Here is a 25033-nt window from a genome sequence, read left to right as displayed (position 1 = left end):
ATTTCAATATCTATGAAAAAAATCAATTTTCTTAATATAATATTTATATTTAAAATTTTATATATATTTGAAGTCATATAGATAATATAATTAGATGCGTTTCTATATATATATATATATATGTAATATTACATTTTATATGTTTCTATATATCTATGTTTACATATATATATATATATATATTTATTTATTTATAATATAATACTCCCACATGATATATATATATATAATTTGAAATCCGTTTATTTCTTCAATAAATTCGTATACATATATATTGTGTATATATATATATGGACATATATAATACCTTAAAAACTTTCTATAGTGTAAGACTAATGTATAGATTCATGATATATTCATTGTATCGAACAAAATTTCATATAATATCTTATTGTTATTCCACTACGCAATATTTATTTATATAGTTATAAATTAATGATGTGACTACATGACAGGACTAGGTAAGAGAATGAAAAATAGTTTGTTATAATATATGTATATATATGGATCCACTAACAATCAAAATTTGGTAATCAAGATTCTTGTGAACAGTTGTATTGAATAGATCTTTCCATGATTCAAAATACACGGCTTGCTTGCTACTAGTTCCCTAATTTTTTTTATTTTTATTTTTTTGGGTGTGGGGGTGAAACTAGTTTCCTGAATTTCTCAAACAGGAATCTCTCAAAAACCAAGACGAAATCTCTGGACCCCACTAATTACCTATGTACGCATATTATACACAATCCCCTTCTATCCAGCTAAAAAGGGATACACAATCCCCTCCCGTATAAGCCTACGCGCCCGGTTCTTCTAATATAATGTAAAAATATATTGTATATTTAAGTATATAATCCCTCAATTAGGTGGTCTTCGTGTCACAATATATTTCGTGATTTGAGTGAGATATTTCATATATTGTGTATTACAATTAATATTCTTTTTATGTTAGGATATCTAAGGAAATAATATTCCGAAGGGTCTCTAACTGCTACTATTTAAAAAAAAAAAAGAGTTTGTGTCTTCATCTAGACATCCGATATTAGGAGTTATAAGACGATCTCGGCATCAAGTTAATGGTTGGAAATCAGTTTATTCCGCTACGTAATATATATAATTAATGTATTTAAAATTATTCTTACATATAACTGATAAGAAGTTGTTCTTCTCGCAATTGCGTAAATGTCTGCAGCCACCAGATTCGCACCCGCTCTCTTCCTAGTCACTGCTCTCTTGCTCTCCTCATCCCTCAAGAGTAGAGCCTCGGTGACCTCAGCTCAAAGCGTTCATCATCTCATCCAAGAAAGCACTCTGCCAACCCCAAGTGACTCCAGCACTTTGTCATTCCACGTCAGAAAACTTGGTATTTATGTTAGGAAAGGTAGTCGTGCAGGTTTTCGTGGTTTTAGGCCAGGGAGAGGGACCACGATAGGAAGATCAGTGGCCGGGCGGACTAGCCTGTTATCCTTCCACGGGGGCGGATGCCCTCTGTTGCTTGGTTTGCTCTTGCTGTTGTAGTACTATATATCCCATGTGTGAAACTGAGATGAAGGTTGTCCAAACTAACTCCCCAGTTTCCTCGGACAATCTGAGCATCATCACATAGACGGAAATTATTTATTTATTATTATTTTTGGGTTGAAACGAGATATAATATTGGATATTACAGTAAGCAATTAGAAGGCACGGGAACTAAAAAGCAGGCTTCATTTGTTTATTGTAATAAGATGCATTCATTATCTTCCTTCCTTCATTACTATAGATTTTCCATTTGATTCCTGGATACTCTTCTTTGGACGCAATCAATTACTTCGGTACTATTACAATATTCATTTGTTGAGTACTCAGGATGTATTTTACTCCGAGCCGTTAATTCGATGCCTCTAAGTTTGAGATAATTCATGTTCATTAGAGGTGTCAAAACTCTATTGGGTGCGTATCGATTCCTCGCCAGACTTCTTTCACCTCAGAAATTCCCTCTAAATAGATCTCGAGGGAAAAATAAGGCGGTTTCAAGATTTTCTCCGAGTGTAAATCTGTCCTGCATAAATTATGATTGACTAGATCCATTGTGATAGCTGTGGTTTGACGTTGATAGATGAGTAAACCCATTAATTGCAATTCAAGAGTTTCGCTTGGTGAGAGGATTTGGAAAATTGAGTTTCCCTCCAATGATCTTTGGTGTTTGAAGATATATCCAGGAACCTCAACTCATAAACACAAAGGACCAGTATGTAGCTTTCTCCAGGAGAAAGCTTGAGGGTTCAAATCTTACAAAAATGGAAGGCTTAGAGTTGGAAATATTGTTATTAAAAGTACATATAAAAAAGGTTTGAACGCGGGTCACCTCCTAACCGGAGATCCAATTATGTTCGTTTTCCACTACTGACGGACTGGAATAGCCCTGATGATCGGCGGTTTTCGTGGAGTATCTGAAATCCTAAAACAACGAAAAATGACTTCATGGGAGTATAGGAATCATCAAGTTGCCCGTGAATCTGTCTACAGGGCTCCTTTGTTAACTAACCATCCGTCTTGACTGAGATGAGTAATGAGGTATCTTAATTCTTTTCTTATATTCAACAAGCATCCACAAATTAAAGCTTAATCGTAATTCCACTTAAAGGCAATTCTCTCTGTCTCCCTATGCTTGGCTTAGTGACAGCATCAAAATTGGATTCCTGGGAGATAACAACCACCAAATTCAGACGAGAACTTCCCTTAATTTATGTGTCTATATAACTCACTCCTCTTCATCCTTTGCTAGAAGATCAAATCAGGCCTGACGCACAGCTGAATGGATGCTGCGCATCGCCATAAACTGCATAGATTTCCAAACACATGTATATAGCAGATATATTTACATATGTATATTCTTTTCTTTGGAACTCTGCTGATTTAACTGTGAGGGGAAAAAAAAAAAGGATGCAAACAGCTCGAAATAAACACAGTGCCAGAAGCATTGCATAAGCTAAATAATCGTGAGTACTGGTTCTCGGAATTGGCATTGAGATTGAGAGAAAAAAAGATCGCAAGAGCTAAGCTGCTACATAAGCGATAATATAAACAGAGATAATTTTCTCCTAGCATGGCATCGGCAGCATGAAAACCTTCACTTATACTTCATTTCTTCTACAGATATGGATATTAACATTAAATCTTTAGTTGCATTGTCGATACAAAAGGATGTGCATTGGATTCCACTTGAGCATATTCTTTTTCCTTTGTTTTAAGAACCTGTAGCTGGAGGGGTCACACAATTATGTTATCAAAAGCAATATTTTATTATATAAGGATGTAAGCTCCTAGTGAATGTTGATAAATGGTAGCAGAGAGAGCAACTCCTCAAGCTCCCCCTTGATATCTACCATCTACATATAGCTCGCTAGAGTGGGATCGCCATCGTAATGACTAAAAATTTGCTTCTTTTGCTCCTCCTCATTCTCTTTCCTTCCAAGTACGAGAGCACTTCATCTCCCGAACCGACAACTCAGAATCCTCATCTAGTCTCGGGAACTCGACTCTGCAGTAAGCTTTCCTCTGCTCTTTTTTCAGAAAATTTTACCAAGTCCACTATATGTATTTTTTCCAACTGTTATTTGCTGTCACCGACCACTATCTGTCTGTTTGGGCTGGTATTAGATGAGAAGGAAAGGCAGACCTGCAAAGTTTCTGGCAAAAATCACGAGGGGATTCAAGAAGTTCGGTTAAGTGACGGGTATAAGAAAGGGAAGGGTGTTTACGGAGGAGGAGATCTGGTCCGACCACGTCCAGGCCATCGGTCTTGCTCTAGTCCTCATCTAATGAAATCCACTTTTCTCTCTGCTTCACTTGCCCCAGGGCTTCTTGCTCTATATTTTCTGCGTTTATTGGAGTAACCTCTTTCCGGTACTTGTCAATGGGAGGAAAATAGGATTCTTACCTCTTGCATGCGCAGTATATGTGTCTTTCATTCCACTCCAATCATCTTTCACTAGTCTATTCTAATATTCCAACCCTGTTCCATGACCAACCGTGTGACAGTGCAGAACTCAATGTAAGAATATGTATATATATGTTTATTAGCAAGCCTAAGGTCTATTGCGGTGACCTAGCAAGAAAAAGAGAGAAAAAGTTTCTCTCTATGTAATTTTGTACTTAATGAGATGATGATATTATGTATCTTTTAATCAGATTTGGCATCCTAGCTACTATACTTGGTATGATATAGACATAAATGTTTTATATCAAGGAAGGGTCTAGCAGGATTCTGTTGTTAGTAGCCATTCAATTATCATATACCCTCTATGTTAGTTCGTATAGGAATTGAAACTCTCTAAATCCAACAATTATTTGGTAAAACTCATCGTAGCCGACAGACTATCAGCATTAGGTTGCCTATGGCATGATCTGGAAGAATTCCTGGTTCGTGCAACCAATCTTAGCGTGCGAGAAGCGGGTAAAGTGGGGAGAAAATGGGTGGGAGGGGAAGTGAAAAGGGAAATTATATTATAGTTATTCAGTGGTTAATTTGCAGTCTCTTCAATATGGAATTTTCATGTGATTCCCAGAATTGTTTAATTTGTTTGGATGCAATTTAACCAGTATTAATTTATATCTATTATTGAGATTGAAACGAAGAATCAAATCTATGCTGAACATCAAGGCTGATGCCTGAGTATGAAATAAGGGTCAAACTCTGGTCGGTGGGCATCGATTCCTCATCAGACTTCTTTTACCTCATGGAGTATTCCTTCTATGTAAAATGAAGGAAAAAGGTATGGTGTTTTTGGAATTTCAGTACGTCGAAAGCCGTTCCATATCAGACTTTTACTGAAGAAAAACTAATCGCGATACCAGAATAGTCTCCATGACCTTTGGCTCCACTGACTTAATTGGTGTTTGAGTTGAAATTGTAGGAGATTGAAGCATGGTCTGCCCCGAACCTGATGAGGTAAAAGCATGGTCTCCACACAGCAAGTTTCTCTAAGCCTGCATGTCTGATCTTGAATAGCCCCTCAAATCAATCGGTTGATCTTTCAAAGGATATCCCCAGACTTCTTGAGCTAATTTGGACTGCAGAATCTCTAACGATGTTAATCTGTTGGAATCCCCGAAAATAGGATTGACGGAACTTCTTGGGAAGACGGGGAGCATCGAATTGTTTGTGAGACTTCTAACCATCGTCTTGGCATAGATGAGTATAAGACTACAAGCATTACCGAAAATGGAGTTCAATCATTGATGCGTGGCCATGTAAAGGCAATTCTCTGTGTCTTCAAACGCTTAACTAATAACAACATCCACAACGAAACTCCTGGGAGATGAGGACCGTATTCTGGATATTGATGAATCTTGTGTGAGCCTGATAAGTATGTGATTTGGCACTCATTAGGTCTGCCAGGAAGATTAAACCCCGTCCTGATTGAAATACAGAATGATGTATGTGCAGTGGGAATATGTTTTTTGATGTCTCAACCATATGTGTGTGTGTGTATATACGTATATATAGTTCCAGCCTGCTAATATTATTTTCTTCGAATTGAATTCTGGCTTTCTTGAGTACAATAACGCTGCAGTGAAACCAACCATAGCTGTTTTCTGATGAAGCAACACTTTGCAACAGTGATCTCGAAGGTTTGATATGTCATTTTTTATGATTCTGAGATTTCTTTCCTTTGTGGTCTCTCTCTCTCTCTTTTTATGGCTCTTTGCCCTTTGGTCCCTATCTCATCTGTCTTTGCCAAAACAAAGTTCCATGATCTATTCCTATTTGCTCTCTGTCCCAAGGTTTCCACTCTGTTTCATGTGCAATCTTCCCTTTCATGGAAACTGGCTCGAGTAAAAGAAGGGTCACCTTTTTCCCCGACCAATAACCTTTTTTTCTCAATTCTATCTTCCGCTTTCACATTAATCACAGCAAAGCTGTTTATCCGACACTTCCATTGCATAACAGGAAGTAGTTTGGGTTTTGCTGTCCTTCGCCCTTGCCAAGTGCCAGTTCCTTCAAGAGAAGGAACTCGAGATTCTAAACCTGATGCATGTAAAATTTTCACCGTGTTTTGCTTATTCTGTCCGAAAAGATTGGAACAGGAGATGACGTCGAAGACTCAGAGAAGCAGATGAGGTGAAGTGAAAATGAGAAGCTCTGGGAGCTCAATTTCCATTTAACTAATCTTTTCATTACCTAGGAAAGAAATTCATCCTATCAGGCCTATATCCAATGTTCATACATTTGATATCAACCCTTTCTTTACTTTTACAAGGCTCCTATGGAAAGAGCTAAAAGGACAATGATCTCTACAGTAATCACTAGTACAGCATCTAGTGAATCCTTATACTCTCAAGGCCACCTGGTCTTGCCATGTAATCTTCCGTTTCCCTGCTTTCGATCCATTCCCGACAGTCCTACAACCCGGTAGCTTAACACTGTTAAGCTGTTCCTCACTCCCACCCAAAATTGAGCTTCTTCTTGCTTCTTCCATCCCCACAAACTCGGTATTGTTCTGCAACTCTTCCTCGTCTCTCTGCAGCACATCAAAACAACATATAAAGTCATCACAGCTGCACAGAAAATACACGGTCCACCTTGTTTGTTCATAGATAATCAAAATCCCAAAGAGTTTCTGTTCAGTTTCCAGAGTCTAAGACGACCAAATAAAATCAATTCTCAGAGGTAGAAAGTATGTCTTCTATGCACCAAACATAAGCAACAAATTCATTTCAAAGACCACTTCCACTCTTGCAATATATACCGTTTATGATGGGTCAATATGAGTGCCAAATTACATATAGTCAATGACCTCGTCCCAGAAAAAGGTTTGAGACAGTTTACCGAGATCTGATTCAAGTCGAAGACAGGAGCACGACTTAGCACAGATGCTTCCTTAGCTGACTGAGGTCTTTCCTTCTGGTTCAACTCAAAAACCGAACCAGAGTTTAGCATGGGAATTGAAACCACATCCCCCTGATTCAAATCAAACACTGGTGAAAATTCCCGATATGCCATTCCTTTGCCCTTAGCAGGCTTTTGTGTTAGCCGAGGCTTCGGGATTTCTGATGCTGCTTTCTTTGTATTCCCAATCCTTGACTTCTTGTTAGATTCAAACCCAGTGACTGCTCCCTTTGTAGGATAATTTCTTTTCTTTGCAATCTGTTTGCTTTGCATTTCTGAAATTCTGGGTTTCCCTTTCACAGGATTTTGCGACTGCTTGAGATGCAAAGAGTTGTTCTTTGTCAAGAACTCGAATCGCCGTTTCAAAAATCTGAAATTTAAAGAAAAAGAGAACCAGATAAGTCATCAATCATTGACTACTGCTGCAAAGCATAAGTCCAATATAGTACGATAAGTCTATGGTGGATGATAACTTACCGCACTTCGGCCAGCAGGGTCATTTTCCTTTGTTTCATCATCTGCATCTTCTTTTTCATGGCATCTGTTTCCTGCATAACGATAACAAGCCATCTTCGTAAGCAACCACTCGATAAAAAGACTAATTTCCTCCTCAAAACCGTCTTTGGACTGTCCACTCTCAGACAAAGTTTTCAAACAATCGGGTATCTCCATCAAAATCCCTTCTTAGGATTTCCCCTTAACAAAATTTAATCTTTAGAGCCTTTTAAGCAACACTTCACAAGACCACGACCAATTTAAGGGCATATTAGTACGATTATCATCCAGCAAGATATAATTAGGCATAATAACATATGAAGAATAAACCCGTCTTCACTAATCTTTCTGCGCATCAAAATTTGATTTTTAGCACACAAGGACTCAACTTGAGGGGAACAAAAGAACCTTTCAACCAAATTAATATATACATATATTTATGCATGAGCTGTGGAGAAAATAAACAAAGTGAGCCCCGTCCCGGGACAAACATGAACTGGAGAAACACTAGCTACAAGAACTAGATAAACAACCATGAAAGCAACCACAAAAAAACCAGAGGAGGGCAATAACATGTAAAAGAAACCAAGGGAAAACCTAGATCCATGATAACAGGTAAGAGTTGGAGCTGTGTCGATAACAGGGACGAAGAAGATCAAAGGTCTAGAAGAAGAGATTAACAGAGGGAAAACCCTAGATCCGTCAATCCGACATAAACATGTTCCAACCAAAGCAGAGAAAACCAAGAACGCCGGAAAGCCAAGCAGAAGGGACAAGAAATCACCTTTTCTAGGTCTTGGTAGTCCTGCAAGAGGATCTGGAACTTAAACCTAGCCCGCGGATCTTCGAAGGCCGTAGGGTTTGAAGATGGCTCCATGGAAGCAACCCCTTTCAATTTCTTCATCAGAGGAAAAACCGAACCCCAGAAATCTATTGAATTGAGACGGTGTCGAGGCTCTCTGGGGAGCGGAGCTGAGACAATATATGGTATGTGCAGAGACGATAAAGGGTAGGGAGGAAAGGGGGCGACGGATGGATGGAGAAATAGACAGGGGAAGGGGAAGGAGGGGAAGATGTCGTTTCCTTCTCTCTCTCCTCGCCTCTTCTCTTTCTTCCCTGTTTTCTCTGAGAGAACTCTGACCCAAACACAAGAAAGAAGGAAAGGGAAGGGGAAGGGAAAGAGGAAAGAAGAGAAGAAACCCCAAAACGCCCCACATGGTGCGTAGTAGGGGAAGGAAGGGATGAGGTTGTGTTTTTTGTGAAAATTTTGTTAGGAAAAGAAAAAAAAATGTCCTTTGGAGGAATTCAGAGACAGTGAGAGGAAGGAAGAATTGAGAGGTGGGTTCGATTGATTTTTTTTTTTTTTTGGGGGGGGAGGTGGGATGGGGTTGCAGAGCAGAAGGGCAATTGTGGCAAACGATTATGGAGAGACAGAGAAAGAGAAAGAGAGAAGGAAGGTGGTGGTGGTGGGTTTTGGTTTTTTGGTTGGGTGGGAGGACATCAGAGAAGACCCCTCTCTCTATGTCTTTCTGTCTTTCTCTCTTTGTCCACCTCTCTCGTCTCATCTTTCTTCCTTTCTTTCTCCTCTCTTCTTTTCTTTCTTTTTTTGTGCGTTTCTTCCCTTCACACACATAAATTCTGATCCAGCTGGGCCATTGAAGAGAGATGGAGAGAGGGTATAGAGAGAGAGAGAGAGAGAGAGAGGGGCTATTCTGGTGGGAAGTGAAGGTTCTAAAATGTTTCTTCTTCCCCTCTGTGAGTTGACAGACAAGGGAATTGAAAATCAAAAAGCCTACTCAATGGAGAGAGAGGGAGAGAGAGAGAGAGAGGGGGAAAGGGAAAGAGATGGCTACACTACAGGAGACTGAAGGTGGAAAGGAGACGTGAGATGGAGTGGTGGGATAGATAAAATGGGGTAGACCGTATACGTACATGTATGTATGCGTTTCCCTGCTGCTTCGCTCTCTCTCTCTCTCTCTCTCTCTCATGCTGATGATGATAATGGAATTGATAGCGATGATGACGATGATGATGCTGGTGGTGCTGCTGCTGTTACCTCTATGTCTTCTCTTTCAGGGTGCCAACCCCGGCTTATTATTATATAAGCTGCACAGCAGCTCAGCCCTGTCATGTAGATTTACCTGTTTACCCTTTTCCTTTGTTTCTTCCCGTTTGAAGGAAAGAGGGAACGGGTGCCGTCCTTCCTTCTTCCTCCTCATTTTGTCTTTGCTTCTTTTCTTCTGCACTTCCTTCGTTCTTACCCCTTGAGGGTCCTGACTCCAGACTCCACCTATAGATCATCTAATATCATTAAGCTCTGCAGAAGATCGAAAAGACTGCGACTAAATGCGCTCAAAACTATCGAAGTATCCCCACGGATTGGCTTATTTTCCCACGGATTTGCTAAAAATTGCTCCGTGTGCAGGTTTTTGGAGACTGGAATTTTAAAGTTTTGATCTTTAGGGACTGTTATTAATGTTATTGAGCCGGGGATGGGTGATGTAAACGCAGCATGAGAATTATATAAATTTATTCTGGTGGACTACAACTGTCACCTTCCACTTATTCATTTGTAACCGTTTTTACCCCTGACATATTTTTGTCATCAATTAGCCTCAAACGTTGGCATTTCGTCTAACATTTATATCATTCTGTTAACTCCCGTGACGGAAAATTCATGTACGGCGTTATATTTTTCGTCACAAAATGGCGTAATTGTTAGACGGAATTCCAAAGTTTAGGGTTACTTGGTGAAAAAAATATGTGAGGGACAAAAACGGTTGTTAATGAATAACTCAATGAATAAGTAGAGAATAACTGGATGAATAAGTTGAGGGCGACACGGATACTCTACTCAAATTTATTTTCATTTGGAAGGAGAAGGGGGGAGGGGCAGTGTGGTAATTCAATAGCAGGAGGACCACCCCAACCCTTCCCCGTGAATAGACTATTTATTGTTAGATATTTGGCTTGACCAAACTTCTTTATATGTTGACCTTTTCTTTATATATGGGAAAGGGTCACGGACTCAGCCTATGTATCTGCCCCATTAATCGGCAGGAAATTGGGGGAAGAGGAGAGAAGAGAGCCCCTTCCTTCCTTATTTTATAGCTTCGAACATGGAGATGGAGGAGTCACGATGTGCAGAAATCTGACTTAAAAACATCTATAATTTGCTATATAGGAAGGTGAGCATAATTGGTAATAGAGTTTGCTCTTCTTATATTGTTTGCAATATGGTCGAAATGTTACGGAGAATAAATTTTAGACGCGCGTCGGATCCTTCGCAAGTTTCTTATTTGAACTGGTCATATCACACGTTGATTTATTATAGTCTTCCAAGCACTACGAGTTATAATACAAAACATATGTACGTATAATTTATTGTCAAATAGACCCGCTCAAACTTTTCGGAGTATATCTAATTTATTTAATTTTGATAAATGTCTAATCTATATAATTTGTATTGTATTGTCTAATCTATATATATATATATATATATATATACTTTGCATTTTTTGTTCGAACTCTTGAGTTTTTCAATTTCGAGTTGACTACATTTTACTTTTTTTAGTTACTCTTTTTATTAAAGATATACTATTGGTCCACAAATTTCAATTTTTTTTTGATGATTTATGGAGTTTGTATTGGAATATCTCTAGCCAATCAACTAGTTTGGTAAATTGATTGATATTAACACTTATGATGCCCTCGAGAATTTTAGGAAATTTTACCAAGAGGTCTTTTGTACCTCCAAAGTCGTTAAATTTGCATTTTCCATATATATGCAGATTCGACGAGCCTAGGGATATTTAGATTATTATTCTTGCCGAAAGTACTATATTTTTCTCTTAATCCTAATTGTTGAAATATTAAAAATATATTTTGATGAGAAATTATTACATGAACTCAAGTTTTCTGGTGAATCAAAATAATCTTTCTCCTTTTTTTTAAAATAACAAAGAATGTCTAGACTTAACTAATCATGACTTGCGTGAACATTTCCTAAGTCTACGAAACATGTCAGTTTAACCATCTAACTTATATGTGTGTTTCAAAAAGGAGTATTCTCTCATATAGGTTTTAGGATATCTTGAGCTTGAATTTTCAACAAAAAAAAAATTGCGATCCTTAATCATCAAACTAACCATACAGTTATCCATACAATAGTCTATTGACACATGCAAGAATATCTCGTACGTGCAACTAAATTGGGCCAATTAATTGATTCATACCAACTCTTTTCGTTTTTTCTAATTGATAATGGAATAACTTTTACATGTAGACTATATTGATACGGTCGATGCAACCCTCTTATCGTATTTGTTGCACGTGTCAACTAACTAGTATGTTCTATTTGCAGAGTCACCAACTGCGGGGAGCTGAGTTGAGGGTGATCATGCGGATAGTAGGGATGTGCACGGGGCGATTCAGCGTGGGTATGGGGAAAATTTTCGAGGATCCGAAGTGGTGGGATTTTCATTTTTAAAACCATCCTCGAGAACCGAATCCGAAATAAAAAAGAGAACCAATCCTTCATGGATCGGGTTTTTGGGGCCGGTTCTTGGGTAACCCGAATGCAACAAACATTGAAAGAAAAACTAAGTAAAATTATAAATAGGATAAAATCTCAATTTATCACGCAAAACTTAGGTAAAAATAACTTCACTGAGATAATTAAAACTCCATATATCATAATAACATCGCTACCACTATATAATATTAAAATGGTCCATAAGAGTCAAAGCTCCATCAAACACAAAATTATACAAATATCAACAATTCGGGTATGATCGAGGCAAACGAGATTTCAATTTTGAAATCTGAAGCCGTATCCGAATCCGAGCTACAAAAATAAACCAACTCTAGAACCGAACCGAGTTCTAAAAAACCCCGAATTCCAGCTCGGTTCGGGCGGGTCGGCTCGGATTTTCAGATCTTTCAATTTTTTAACATCCCTGATAGATAGATGGGTAGATACAAAAATTACTTTATTTATTTATTATTATTTTTCTGAATATGCATACTAATAATTATTATTATTATATATTTCTTTTGGCTGCATAATAAAATCGCCGAAAAATCAATCAGATAAAATTAGCAGAAGAGCAAAACCTCGAACAAAAACCCCACATTTTATCCTCTTTCCTCCTCTTCTTCTTCTTCTTCCTCGAGCGAATCTTCTTCTTCTTCTTCGAGCGAGGTTTTGGGATTCGGACATGGCCTCCTCTGTGTCTCTGACCAGTCAAGTATCGAAGCTGTACCCGTCAAATGGACGGACAGCTCCCTCTCTTTCCCCTTGTAAGAGCTCTCTCTCCATACTCCCTCTCTCTGGTCGCCGATGCGAATGTGAGGCTTTGTATTAGGCTTTACCTTCGATGGTGAAGATTCCTTTCTGTCAGCTGGTTAGTTTCATCCCGGAGTTTCGCTCATATGTATGAGCATCGAATGTGAAGTCTACTTTGAAATCTTGCGTGCTTGAATACTGCTCGATTGCGTTTTTGCTGTTTTCATCACTCGGCATTCTGGTGCTCGAGCTGTTACAGTGCGTGGGATTTATCCGTCTTTGCTTTGGTTCCGCAATGGGGTCTGAAGACGGAAGCTTGAACCCCTTTTTCCTTCTATATTTTTAAAAAGGGTTAATCACTGAAAAAAACCCAAACTTTGCACTTTTATTAAGTTTTTTGTTCACCTGTAGTTTGTTCATCTGACTTTGCCCGGATTTGCTAAATTTTTCGGACTTAACATGCCAATTTCATTGGTTGCTCATGTACTTTGAATCAGCCATGTGTTGTGTGATGAGCTGCTATATTGTACTCGGAATTTTCTCATAGTGAAAGACATTTGAAGGGAAATTTAGTCTGTCTGGTTCATAGATGTAGTGTGTGCTTCGAAAAATTCTGAATAATTGTCTGAAAGGTAGTTGTGAGAAAATGAATAGACTGAAGCTACAGAAAGAATCGTGTATATTAGATATTTGAGAAGAGTAAGAGTCATACTATGTTCGACTAGTATGAGGGAATTCTTCCTACATAAGGTTTGATAACCGATTTTTATGACATAAGTGCTCAATTCAATATAAATGAGTCCATTAGTTGTGATAACTGTCATATTGAACAGGAAATGTGGAGCAATAAGCAATTCTGAGAACTATGGATAAAATGAGATGAGGAGTATCACTTTTATGTCTTCATAGATAACAAGCATGAACTGATCATAACCACTCATTTAATGATGCTAGAATTTTATGAATTGGTTTCGCTATTATATACCATGGGCATGAAACGTACTTTTCACATACCAACTTATTGCAGAGGTGCATCTTTTGGGATCCCACTGCATGCTTGATGGGCTAATTGCACTTGGTTTAAGTTGAAGTTCCAAATTGCTTTCTATTATTATCTCCATGTTACAAGAGTTGGGATTGAAAGTGTTGGAAATTTTTGCCTTACCGTCTGAGAAGAATGGGCTGTTGATGCATATTTTCCTGTTGCTTTACAGGTAACTTGACTTCGAATGCAAATATTGTCAGTTCTGGCCGGCAAATGTTAGCATGTTTTAGTTATAGAAAAAATGGCAGTAGCTATCGAGCTATAAAAGTTAATGCACTGTTTGGAGGCAAAAAGGACAACAGCGAGAAGGGTGATGACTCGCCTTCAAAGGTTTCACATTCTGAACATTGTGAAAGCAAGATTAACATTAATTTATTCTTTGTGTCATATATACATTGAAGTCATTGTTCTTGGACTAATATTAATTTCTTGGTTTGAACCTTTAGGCAGGAATTCTTGGAAACATGCAGAATTTATATGATACAGTGAAGAAAGCTCAGATGGTGGTCCAGGTTGAGGCTGTACGGGTTCAAAAGGAACTTGCAGTGTAAGGTTTTTCAATTTTGGTATAAGATTATCTGGACAACTCCTGTTTCTGCTTGTACCTGAGTAGCTTGCTTATTGGGTGAATATTCCTTTCTCTTTTTCAGAGCAGAGTTTGATGGTTACTGTGAAGGTGAATTAATAAAGGTATCTCTCTGCCTATCTATCTGTCTGTGTTTGTAAAGAAGGGGAAGATTTTAGTGTTGTTAAAAAGCAAGTGCTTCATAATTATACGTGCATTCCTTGGCTGATTTATGATAGCTGAGGTGCAAATTCAGCTGCAAAGACAGGCACCGCATGAAAAATCTGCACTCTGAAAGTCAAAGGACAGTTTAAGATTCTTTAGTCGTTATTTTCTCCGGTCATTCTAATCTGTAGTTTTTCATCCTAATTATCTGATGAGTGCTTGCTTCTGCTCTCTTTGAGATGTTATTGACTCGATCACATTTCAGGTGTTACTCTTTGTGAGACCTCTGGGACTAATTGAATTGAACTCTCTCTTCATTTTCTTAGGCAACATTATCCGGGAACCAGCAACCTGTTCGCATTGAGATTACCGAAGCGGCAATGGAATTGGGATCTGAAGTTAGTGCTCAGTTTCTTTCTTTGCTTTTGATAGATAGAAATTGTTTTTCTCCTGTTCTGCTCTGGTGCCACTCTTTGCTTGGTACTTTTTTTTTGTATAAGCAGTGACACCATTGACTTGCTCAATAGTCAAAACACAAGGATAAAAATCATTTACGTTGATGATGAATATGAAAAATCTGTAACTCCTAGAGGCCTCTCAACTTCTGGTGCAAATTCCAAAGCTCGAGTTACTCGTGTTAACTGGACTCTTTTCTCTGCAGAAACTTTCTGAGTTGGTCACTGAGGCCTACAAGGATGCACACCAGAAGAGTGTTCAGGTAAACAGAATACCAGATATCGGCTCTAGCTCCAATAACACTGAACCTCAACTAATGTTTCTTCGCTTTGTAATATTATCTGCGAAAACAACACTATCAGAAAAATCTGCATAGCATTTTCTTCTGGGGAACGTGTTTTTTGAGAAGTATCATCCCGAGGCTCATCGTAAATTGTCTCTGCAGGCAATGAAGGAAAGGATGAGTGATCTCGCGCAGAGCTTGGGTATGCCACCAGGCCTAAGCGACGGATTCAAGCAGTGATAAGAGTTCCCCTCTTTCTGTATCGTCTAATTGACTCGAAGTTTTTCACATACCAATTTTGTGTACAACTTAATAGTAGGCATAATATTTCTCATTTGTACCTTTGACCTTGAGTTTCATTACTGTAAGGAACCTCTTATATTTTTATTGACTATGGCTTTAGTAATTGGATATAAAATGAAATGGCTCCTCTGTCCATTTGCAATGGCTGATAATCGTCGCTATTGGGTATAGACTACAATGAGGATTTCCATAAAGGTGGTTGCATGAAGGCTTCCTTGGGTCGGTATGACCGGCTAAACAAGACATTGTGACTTGTATATAGGATCAACAAATCATCGTTGAAAAAACTCCTACGTAAGCATGGTTTCAACGTATCAATTTTGACCCCCTCAATTAATTGTGATTGTTAATCTCGATTCACATATGAATGGCCTGTCAAATGGGCTTAAATTCAGTCGTCAAATGAAAAAATAGTAAACTATCTATTTAAATGGAAATTTGATTTTATAATTAACATCTTAATTTAATTTATAGGATGTAGTTGAAAAGTTAAAAATAGCCCTTGTGTTAGTAATGGTCGTGGATTGCGACAACAACATACCCATAAAAACAACATTCTAGGGTTCCGCGTGGATCCGTCAAGCTCCATAGTTATTACTATGAAATAAACGGTCATGCATTAGTATTGTCGGGTTTTTTTAACGGCCGGTGGCTTCCTTAACTGAAATTTCACCGCCGCCCACCAAACCCGAAGAAGAGTCAAACTTTGACCTGAAAAGGGACAATATAATTTTTTCGGTAATAGTATAAATTGACGAATCTCCCGATTCTCTCGTTGATTTTATTTCTCTCTTCTATGTCTCCACTTTTCATCGCTTCTTTGTACTAATTTCAATTTCAATTATCTCTCTCTTGGATTGGATCAAATCTAGGGTTTGTCGTAGTCCAATCCCTACAGTGAAGAGGTATCTTCCCTCGATCTCTTCGCTCGTAATCATTTCTGTCGATCTGCATGTAGATTCGACCGCTTGCGGGATTTCGGGTTTTTGCCTAAGATTTTATGTCTGATGCTTCGATCAAATTGGATCGATGAATTCGATTGAGTGCTCGCAGTGGTTTCCCGTTGTTGATCTCATAATTAATTTACAGATTTCAAAATCCGGTTCATTTGTTATGCAGGCTCTTCGATTGATTGGCTTTTTGTTTATTAATAATTGTTGATTTTCTTTTTTTTTTTTTCGACGGGACACAAGTAGGGTTGATTGAAGATGTTGGAGCAGTTACTGATCTTTACAAGAGGAGGATTGATCCTCTGGACTTGTAAAGAACTCGGGAGTGCTCTCAGAGGGTCGCCGATTGACACCCTGATCAGGTCCTGTCTCTTGGAGGAGCGATCGGGCTTAGCATCATTCAATTACGATGCTCCTGGTGCCGCTTACACCCTCAAGTGGACGTTCCACAATGAGCTTGGCCTCGTGTTTGTCGCCGTCTATCAGCGGATCCTCCATCTGCTGTATGTGGATGATCTGCTTAATATGGTGAAGCGTGAGTTCTCGGAGATTTACGATCCAAAGCGCACCATTTATGATGATTTTGATGAGACTTTTAGGCAGCTGAGGATGGAAGCTGAGGCCCGGGCGGAAGAGTTGAGGAAATCGAAGCAGGTGATGGGTAAACCTGTTAGCAATGGAAAAAAACAAGGGCAGGTGAACAAGGTTGGATTTGAGGGAGGGAATAAGAAGAAGAGCGAATGCGGGGTGGCCAGAGATGGGGATGATGCGATGGTGAAAGACCGAAAGATGGAAAATGGACATTCCAATGGTATCCATGTCGGGATCAAAGATCCCAAGGGGAATGGTGTTGTTAATGGTAAAGAGAATACTGTCTCTAACAATGGAGCTTTCGATGTAAATAAGCTCCAGAAACTTAGATCTAAAGGTGTAAAGAAAACTGACACTGTTGCTGACAAGGTCCCCAAGGCGGACCCAAAGAAAAAGAATATGAAAAAGAACAGAGTTTGGGACGACTCACCTGCTGAGGCAAAGCTGGATTTTACACATCCTGCTGATCAGAATGGGGATCAGGACATGCATGTGGTGGCAGCAGAGCAAGGTCAGAGTATGATGGATGAGGAAGAGAATGTTAGTAGTGAAAGTGAAGTTGAGGAAGATGAGGAGGTGGAGAGAGGCAGCAAGGCCGATGCCAAGAAGGGATGGTTTTCGTCTATATTCCAGAGCATTGCAGGAAAAGCAAACCTGGAGAGAGCTGATCTTGAACCAGCTTTGAAAGCACTCAAGGACCGGCTCATGACCAAGAATGTGGTATGTCTCCCTTGTGTTTTGTACGTGTACTGTTGGTATCCCTCAGTTGTGTTGTCCCTCAAAGAAAGTTCTGTAATTTGCATTTATAGGCTGAGCAGATAGCTGAGAAGCTGTGTGAGTCAGTGGCTGCTAGTCTTGAAGGCAAAAAATTGGCCTCATTCACAAGGGTGTCTTCGACAGTGCAGGTTAGTTTTATCTGGTCTGGTCATGTGCAGCGTAAAATTTTCTGTTTACCTCAACCAGAGAAGAGTATCATGGTTTATTATAATGCAACAGGCTGCAATGGAGGAAGCTCTTGTTCGTATTTTGACTCCTAGGCGCTCTATTGACATACTGCGGGATGTCCATGCTGCTAAAGAGCAGAACAGGCCTTATGTTGTTGTCTTTGTGGGAGTCAATGGAGTTGGAAAATCCACCAACCTAGCTAAGGTGAGAAATCGAGTTCTTGGCTAACTCAGTTTTTTCACAGTGAGTGGCTTATGTGTGAATTTTATGACCTAATTAAAAGACAATGTATAGGTTGCCTACTGGCTCCTGCAGCATAAGGTTAGTGTTATGATGGCTGCTTGTGATACTTTCCGGTCTGGAGCTGTTGAACAACTGAGAACCCATGCTCGTAGACTCCAGGTATATTTCATGATGTGGAACCCAATACTATACAGTCAATATGTTCCTAATATTGTAGGAGACTCTTCTATTAATTTATTTGGTGTGATGTGGTCACTGTAGCTAATACCCAACTTTTCTGTAAATTGATCTAATCAGATTCCGATATTTGAGAAGGGCTATGAGAAAGATCCTGCAGTTGTAGCAAAAGAAGCAATCCAGGAGGCCACTCGCAATGGTTCCGAAGTTGTTCTAGTTGATACTGCTGGTAGGATGCAGGTATTGATCACAAATATCATCTTTCATGGTATTAAAGAGAGAGTTGGTTGTCTTTGGAATTGGATAGATGGATCACCTTGTAAAAATAGTTTTGATGCATTAATAGAAAATACATTTATCGAGAGAGGGGGAGAGAGAGAGAGAGAGAGAGAGAGAGTCTATCTGCATATGTTGAATGGTTTATTTTCTTTGTAGTGTCTGGTTGCTTTCTATGGATACTGCCATTATATAGGGTACATTGATCTGACATGTCTGTCTGATGCTTCTCAGGATAATGAGCCGCTGATGAGAGCGCTCTCGAAGCTGATATATCTCAACAACCCGGATCTGGTTCTGTTTGTTGGCGAGGCCCTAGTTGGAAATGATGCTGTTGATCAACTGTCGAAATTCAATCAGGTATGATAGTTGTTATATCTCTCTCTCTATATATGTATATGTTTGGAATCAAAGCTGCTGTTTAGTTTCTTCCAGTGCATCATATTGTTATTTTCATCATCAAGTTGGTGATATATTAGAGCCCTCTTTTTCCTGGTTCATTGCAGAGATTAGCCGACCTCTCAACTTCTCCTACTACCAGGTTGATTGATGGAATTCTGCTAACAAAGTTCGACACCATAGACGACAAGGTAAATGCAGCTTTCAAAAAAGTTTCCCAATGAAAATACAACAGAGAGCTCTCCACAATCAAAACTGCAAACAAGCACTTCAATGTCTTCCTATTTTTTGTCCTGTAGGGCTAATATCTGTGAACTGGTTACAGGTCGGAGCAGCACTCTCAATGGTTTATGTGTCGGGAGCTCCGGTGATGTTTGTTGGGTGTGGGCAGTCGTACACAGACCTGAAGAAGCTCAATGTGAAGTCGATTGTCAAGACCCTCCTGAAGTGATGGATCTCCTTAGGCTTTGCTTATTCCTTAACAATCGCTCTCTCTACCTCTTAATGAGTCTTTCTTGTGTTCGAGACTCTGTTGTGCTGCCGCTACTGCTTTTGCATGATGAACTTGGTTTGTTTTGCGTCGTGTCTTCATTCTGATCTTAAATACCTTTGTCGGAGGTGAATCAGTCCCCTGCGGCTGTTTTCTGTGTTTCTGTATGTTAGTTGCTGATTTATTTAGAATTTTGTCTTGGCTTCTGAAACTCAGAGCTCGTTGCTCTGCCCAGGATTGGTCCAAAAACAGCATGTACAAATAGCAAACAGCTTTCCCAGTTTTTCCCTGGGACTGTGCTCTGGGAACGATTGTTTTGCTGTTTTCGAGCTGGTAACCGTATCAGAGTCACCACTGACCCCCATCGTGGATCCAAGCCAGTCGTGATTGCTTAGTTCATTGGTTACCGATGGTCATCTATGGGCTGCTGATGGTGGGACATTGTTTATCGGAGTTCATCTATGGAAAACATCTTGAAGACAATCAACTCTGTCCATTAAAAGCTACATGGACAAATTTCGAAAGCCTATCAAAAGCGCGCGGACTAACTTTGAGGACGAACCTAAGCATTCTACCCTTGAAACTCTTCTTCAGATATATCGACCGATTGGTCTCATCTAATGAGTACTTTTCAGCACCTGGATGGAACTGTTCGACTTGCAGAGAGCCAGAGTTTAAGATTCGGCCGGAGTTTCGGGCTTCCATCTTGCCCGCCTTAAAAACATTACGGCTGATGATCTAGCCATTGAATTACAATATAAGAAGGAACTTTTCTAATAAGAACTAGTACTGTAATAGATTTAACGGTGTAGAAAAGGATGAGACCTTTTTTGCTAGATTAGAAAGTTTTTTTTTTTTTGTGAATAGTAAAAGTTTTATTGAACGTCAGTAATGTACGTTGCGTGAAATGCTTGAAGCAGCGTCCCGGGAAAAGAGATGAGGCCTACTGATTCTAACTAACGTCTATTCAGAAATTGACATTGTCAGAGCCAGAAGACAACTGCCCATGCAACTGGGGAAACACGTTTCGGAGAAAAAAAAGCAGTCTCTAGGAAAGCAGTTTCTGCCTTAACATTTTTTTTTTCCCTTGTTTTTACTGAATTTTTTGGGGAAAATATAAAAAAGAAGGAAAATAAATAACATCACGACAAATAAATAAAAAAGCGAAAAAATTCCACGGATATCGGTTATCGCCAGGGAGGGAGGAGAGGACTGGAGAGCAGATGGGAAGTGGAGCGAGCAGATGAGCGATGATGGAGTTGGTTTCTTTCCCGCCACATCCAATGCGGCAATCTCTCAGTGCGTTCATCTCCTCCTCTCCCTCTCCTTCTACCCCGCTCTCTCTCTCTCTCTCTCTCTCTCACTCGTCCGGCGGCTCTCTCTGATTGAATTTCTTCCTTCTCTCTCTTACAGGTCACAAGGATTTAGGAAGTTGTTCTTTCCAATCCTCTTCATTTCCGGTAATCTCTCCCATCTTCTGTGACGCTTTTCTTCGACATGTTTGGGAGATTTTCGCTGTTTGCCATTCATTCCATTTCTTTTTAGACCCGGAAATCCATTGCTCTTCTGCATACCGGTGGCAATCGAATCAGTGGAGTTCAGTTTGATTTCTAGGGTTCCAGATCAATTCAGCTGAGAGAGGACATGGGGAGCTTTGCTGAGCTTTAGTTAATTTTCGGTTTTCTTTTTTATTGGTTACATTATATAAGCAGATAGCAATTAGCAACTGCTCGCACTCGCATACGGCTTCTGAAAAGAATCGCAATCAAGCTTATTAAGCTATCTTGAGGAAGACTATCCTGTCGTATAAATGAAGCGCCTTTAAATTTCCCCTACCATGACTGCTCCTTAATGAGTTCACATTGGAGATTGTACATCTTTCCGACACAGGGCGCACATCGGGTGTTCATTCTGTCGCTTCCCTGTGCATCTCGCGTAGTATCAATGCATAACTTAATGCCCCCGTCTCCAGATTATCTTGAGCTGGAGTTGCTGTTACAGCTTTCGCATAAGCTTGTAGTAGTGAATGCTGAATCCTAGATTGATTGCTTGGGGTTGGATCTTGATTGTCTATGACCTCTGAGCCGTCGACTTGGACTGCAGTTTCTGGTCAAAATATTTTTTGTGAATGGTTTGTCTTGTTATACATATAGACTAATTCCTGCCCGCTCTTGCTCCTATTTTGCTCTTCTGCAGGGTAGTTTTGTCAGGTTGCCTATCGAATTGAGGCCTAAATTTCCATCATGGAAGCAACACCAGTCATGTACATTGACAATCAGAAACGACCATCCCCAGAATGCAGATTTTCCAAGGTCATACTCAAAAAAGGAGAAAAAACCATTCCCAACACCTATTGTCGAGCTAAGGAGGGCTGCCAGGGAGAGAGCCAAAAACAGGAAAGGCCAACCTAAAGGATCAACTCCTCCTCCAAAGAATGGGCTGCTTGTTAGGAGCTTGATCCCCGTGGCATATGATGTCTTCAATGCTAGGATCAGATTAATCAACAATCTCAAGAGACTCTTTAAAGTGGTGCCTGTGCTTGCCTGTGGGTAAATATCTTCCTTGTTTCTGCACCCCTTTGACTGAGATCTTTCCTTGAATTTATAGCGGTGAAAGCAGATTATGTTTTAGCTAACGTCTATCTGATACCTACTGATGATGGATGTACAGTAAATGAGTTGCATTTGCCACTTGTCCATGTCTAAGTTTGATCCTTATCCTTTGGATGGTCCGCTACTCAGGCTTGACCCTTAGGTTAGAGAACATCGCATGGACATTAAAGCTCAATGTGGAACTCGTAAATACAAGCGTTTCTTTCTCCAGTAAGTCTGATGGTTGGTTGATTGATGGTTCTATGCAGCTGGTGTGATGAGATCCATGTAGGACCTGTAGGACATCCATTCAAGTCGTGTAAAGGTCAGCACTCGTCCTTCCGAAAAGGACTCCATGAGTGGACCAATGCCGTGGTTGAAGATATTTTGGTACCAATTGAAGCTTACCACCTTTTCGACCGCCTAGGAAAGCGTATCCCTCACGAGCAGAGATTCTCAATTCCTCGAATCCCAGCAGTAGTTGAGCTCTGCATCCAAGCGGGGGTTGAAATTCCTGAATTCCTCACAAAAAGGAGGAGAAAACCCATAATCCGAATTGGGAAGAAAGAATTTATCGATGCAGATGAGAGCGAACTTCCTGATCTTGTCCCTGAGCCTCCTCTTCAACCGTTACTGACTGAAACACCCGATTCAGAAATAGTCCCACCGGTCAATGAAGAAGAGAAGCTCACAGTGGCAGAGGAAACCTTAGAGGCATGGGAGAAGATGAGACGAGGTGCCAAGAAGCTGATGAGGATGTACCCTGTCAGGGTCTGTGGGTACTGCCCCGAGGTCCACGTGGGACCGAGCGGGCACAAGGCCCAGAACTGTGGAGCCCACAAGCACCAGCAGAGGAATGGGCAGCACGGGTGGCAGGCGGCGGTCCTTGACGATTTGATCCCTCCAAGGTATGTGTGGCATGTCCCAGATGTTAGTGGGTCGCCGTTGAGGCAAGAACTTAGGTCTTTCTATGGGAAGGCCCCTGCAGTGGTGGAGATCTGTGTGCAGGCTGGAGCCATAGCGCCGGAGCAGTACAGGCCCACCATGAGGTTGGATGTCGGGATCCCTTCCAATATTCGGGAGGCTGAGATGGTAGTTTGAGTTAGGTAGTTGCACTTTCCTGTAGCTTATGTATGAGAAGTAAACGAAGATGGAATGCTTCGGGAAATTGTCTTGAGAGAAGAATACAGTGAGAAGGCTACTTGTTTATTGCGGTCGGAGAAGTTCCGGTTGGTAGAAAACATTCATTAGAATGTCGGTTTGATAGATCAGTCCGAAGGTGTACATTATGCTGTTCGTTGAGGGTTCTCGACGGCAGCCATTCATCCGTTTTCTCCTCTGATTGGATTTATCAAGGATTTTTGTAATGTTTATTTCTCAATCAAACTAAGCCGAATTGGAATGTCAGTTTCGGCCAAAGTTTTGCTTAGTGGACTCCTAATTCATTTCGCCTGAGGTCGCAAGAGAAGATACCCATTCGAGCTCGGGAGGATGCAGTCAAGCATCGAGGCAAATTTAGAATGTATGACCAGGGAAGAAAAATAGTGAGCTAGTATATAAATAGAATCAAGATGAAAATAGGAAAGAGCCAAAAAAATGACATGGTCGTGCAATTCGAACGAAGGAGTAAGCTTTTTGGCAAAATCATGTTACTTGTTGAGATTAGATCGAGTTTGATAATGAAGTTAAATTTATTTTAATTTGATTTAGTTTGATTTAAGGTGATAAAAAATGAAATAGTTGGGAAAAAAGTAATGATTGTGTTATTGAATTGATTAAAAAAATATTGAATAGTAGAGATAATTTAATGATTGTGTTATTGAATTGAGTAAAAAGTATTGAATAGTTGAGAGAATTTAGTATTAAAAAATTTATGGTAATATATATATATATATATAAGCAAGATACGAGGTTGTTTCAGCCAGATAACCTCAGAACTCTCCGTTCTGAATGAAATTTTCTCAGTTTTTTGAATTTTAAAAATTTTAAATTATCTTTTAAAATGAAATAAGCAACAAAATCTTCCGAAGTTATTTTCGATTATAATGTTCCATTAAAAAAGGTTGAAAATATCATAAAAAATTTTCGATACTATATTGATCTCCAATTGAAGACAATATGAATTTTGTGGATAGAATTTTCTATTTTTTAATTTTCGAAATTATTTTAAATAAAATTATTTTTTAAAAAATATCTCATCATAAAATTTGATTTCTTGATTTCTTTAATTTATAATTTATATAACACAATGTATTTGAAATAAATGAGAGAATTTTATAATATGTATAGATGTTATTTAATAATCTGGAATTTTTAAAAATTAAAATGAATATCTCATCGCATAAATATTAACATCAAAATAAGTATATATTCATACATAATATAAATATATTAATAGATGGTCTCAGAACTCTCAGTTTCTGAGTGTAATTTAATAAGTATATATTTTCTGAAATGAATTTTCTAGGTCTTTATTTGTTTGTTTTTATTTTCGGAATTATTTTTAATAAAAAATATTTTTTAAAGATTTCTCATCATAAAATTCGATTTCTTCATTTCTTTAATTTTTATAATTTATATAACATAATGTATATGAAATAAATGAGAGGATTTTATTATACATGTAGACATTATTTAATAATCTTAAATTTTTTAAAATTAAATTTAATATTTCACCACATCAATATTAACATCAAAATAAGTATATATTAGCATATATATTTTCTAAAAGAAATTTTCTAGATTTTTATCTATTTATTTATATTTTCAGAATTATTTTTAATGATATCTCATTATAAAATTTGATTTCTTGATCTCTTTAACTTTTATTATTTATATAACATAACGCATTTGAAATAAATGAGAAGATTTTATTATATGCATACATAGATCTAATTT

At 39.0% G+C, this 25033-nt stretch overlaps 4 protein-coding genes across 5 annotated transcripts; 3 read left to right on the top strand and 1 right to left on the bottom strand.

Moving 5' to 3' along the window:
- Window positions 1-6107: 6107 nt before the first annotated feature.
- LOC116200841 lies at window positions 6108-9355 on the bottom strand. Its single transcript, XM_031531772.1, has 4 exons — window positions 8154-9355; window positions 7352-7422; window positions 6815-7244; window positions 6108-6506 (listed from the first exon to the last, which is right to left on the bottom strand). The coding sequence occupies exons 1-4, from the start codon at window positions 8271-8273 to the stop codon at window positions 6315-6317; spliced, it is 813 nt and encodes a 270-aa protein (XP_031387632.1). The 5' UTR covers window positions 8274-9355; the 3' UTR covers window positions 6108-6314.
- A 3098-nt stretch (window positions 9356-12453) lies between these two features.
- LOC116198667 (nucleoid-associated protein At4g30620, chloroplastic) lies at window positions 12454-15615 on the top strand. Its single transcript, XM_031528870.1, has 7 exons — window positions 12454-12670; window positions 13871-14031; window positions 14148-14248; window positions 14352-14391; window positions 14758-14829; window positions 15093-15149; window positions 15333-15615. Exons 1-7 carry the CDS (start codon window positions 12589-12591, stop codon window positions 15408-15410), a joined length of 591 nt encoding a protein of 196 aa, XP_031384730.1. The 5' UTR covers window positions 12454-12588; the 3' UTR covers window positions 15411-15615.
- Window positions 15616-16218: 603 nt separating this feature from the next.
- Window positions 16219-19846, top strand: LOC116201516 (signal recognition particle receptor subunit alpha). 2 transcript variants are annotated; one of them, XM_031532776.1, is made up of 9 exons: window positions 16219-16378; window positions 16670-17734; window positions 17824-17919; window positions 18011-18163; window positions 18254-18361; window positions 18500-18619; window positions 18890-19015; window positions 19162-19245; window positions 19380-19846. In XM_031532776.1, exons 2-9 carry the CDS (start codon window positions 16682-16684, stop codon window positions 19503-19505), a joined length of 1866 nt encoding a protein of 621 aa, XP_031388636.1. In that variant the 5' UTR covers window positions 16219-16378; window positions 16670-16681; the 3' UTR covers window positions 19506-19846. The 2 variants fall into 2 exon arrangements, with proteins under 2 accessions (XP_031388636.1, XP_031388637.1); XM_031532777.1 differs by having other exon boundaries at window positions 16240-16378; window positions 16667-17734.
- Window positions 19847-20683: 837 nt separating this feature from the next.
- Window positions 20684-23564, top strand: LOC116201517 (APO protein 2, chloroplastic). Its single transcript, XM_031532779.1, has 4 exons — window positions 20684-20843; window positions 20958-21004; window positions 21741-22093; window positions 22405-23564. Exons 1-4 carry the CDS (start codon window positions 20795-20797, stop codon window positions 23234-23236), a joined length of 1281 nt encoding a protein of 426 aa, XP_031388639.1. The 5' UTR covers window positions 20684-20794; the 3' UTR covers window positions 23237-23564.
- Window positions 23565-25033: the final 1469 nt, after the last annotated feature.

The sequence above is a fragment of the Punica granatum genome, chromosome 3, assembly GCF_007655135.1.
Source record: "Punica granatum isolate Tunisia-2019 chromosome 3, ASM765513v2, whole genome shotgun sequence".
Lineage (NCBI taxonomy): Eukaryota > Viridiplantae > Streptophyta > Magnoliopsida > Myrtales > Lythraceae > Punica > Punica granatum.
This window is presented reverse-complemented; position numbering and strand designations above follow the sequence as displayed.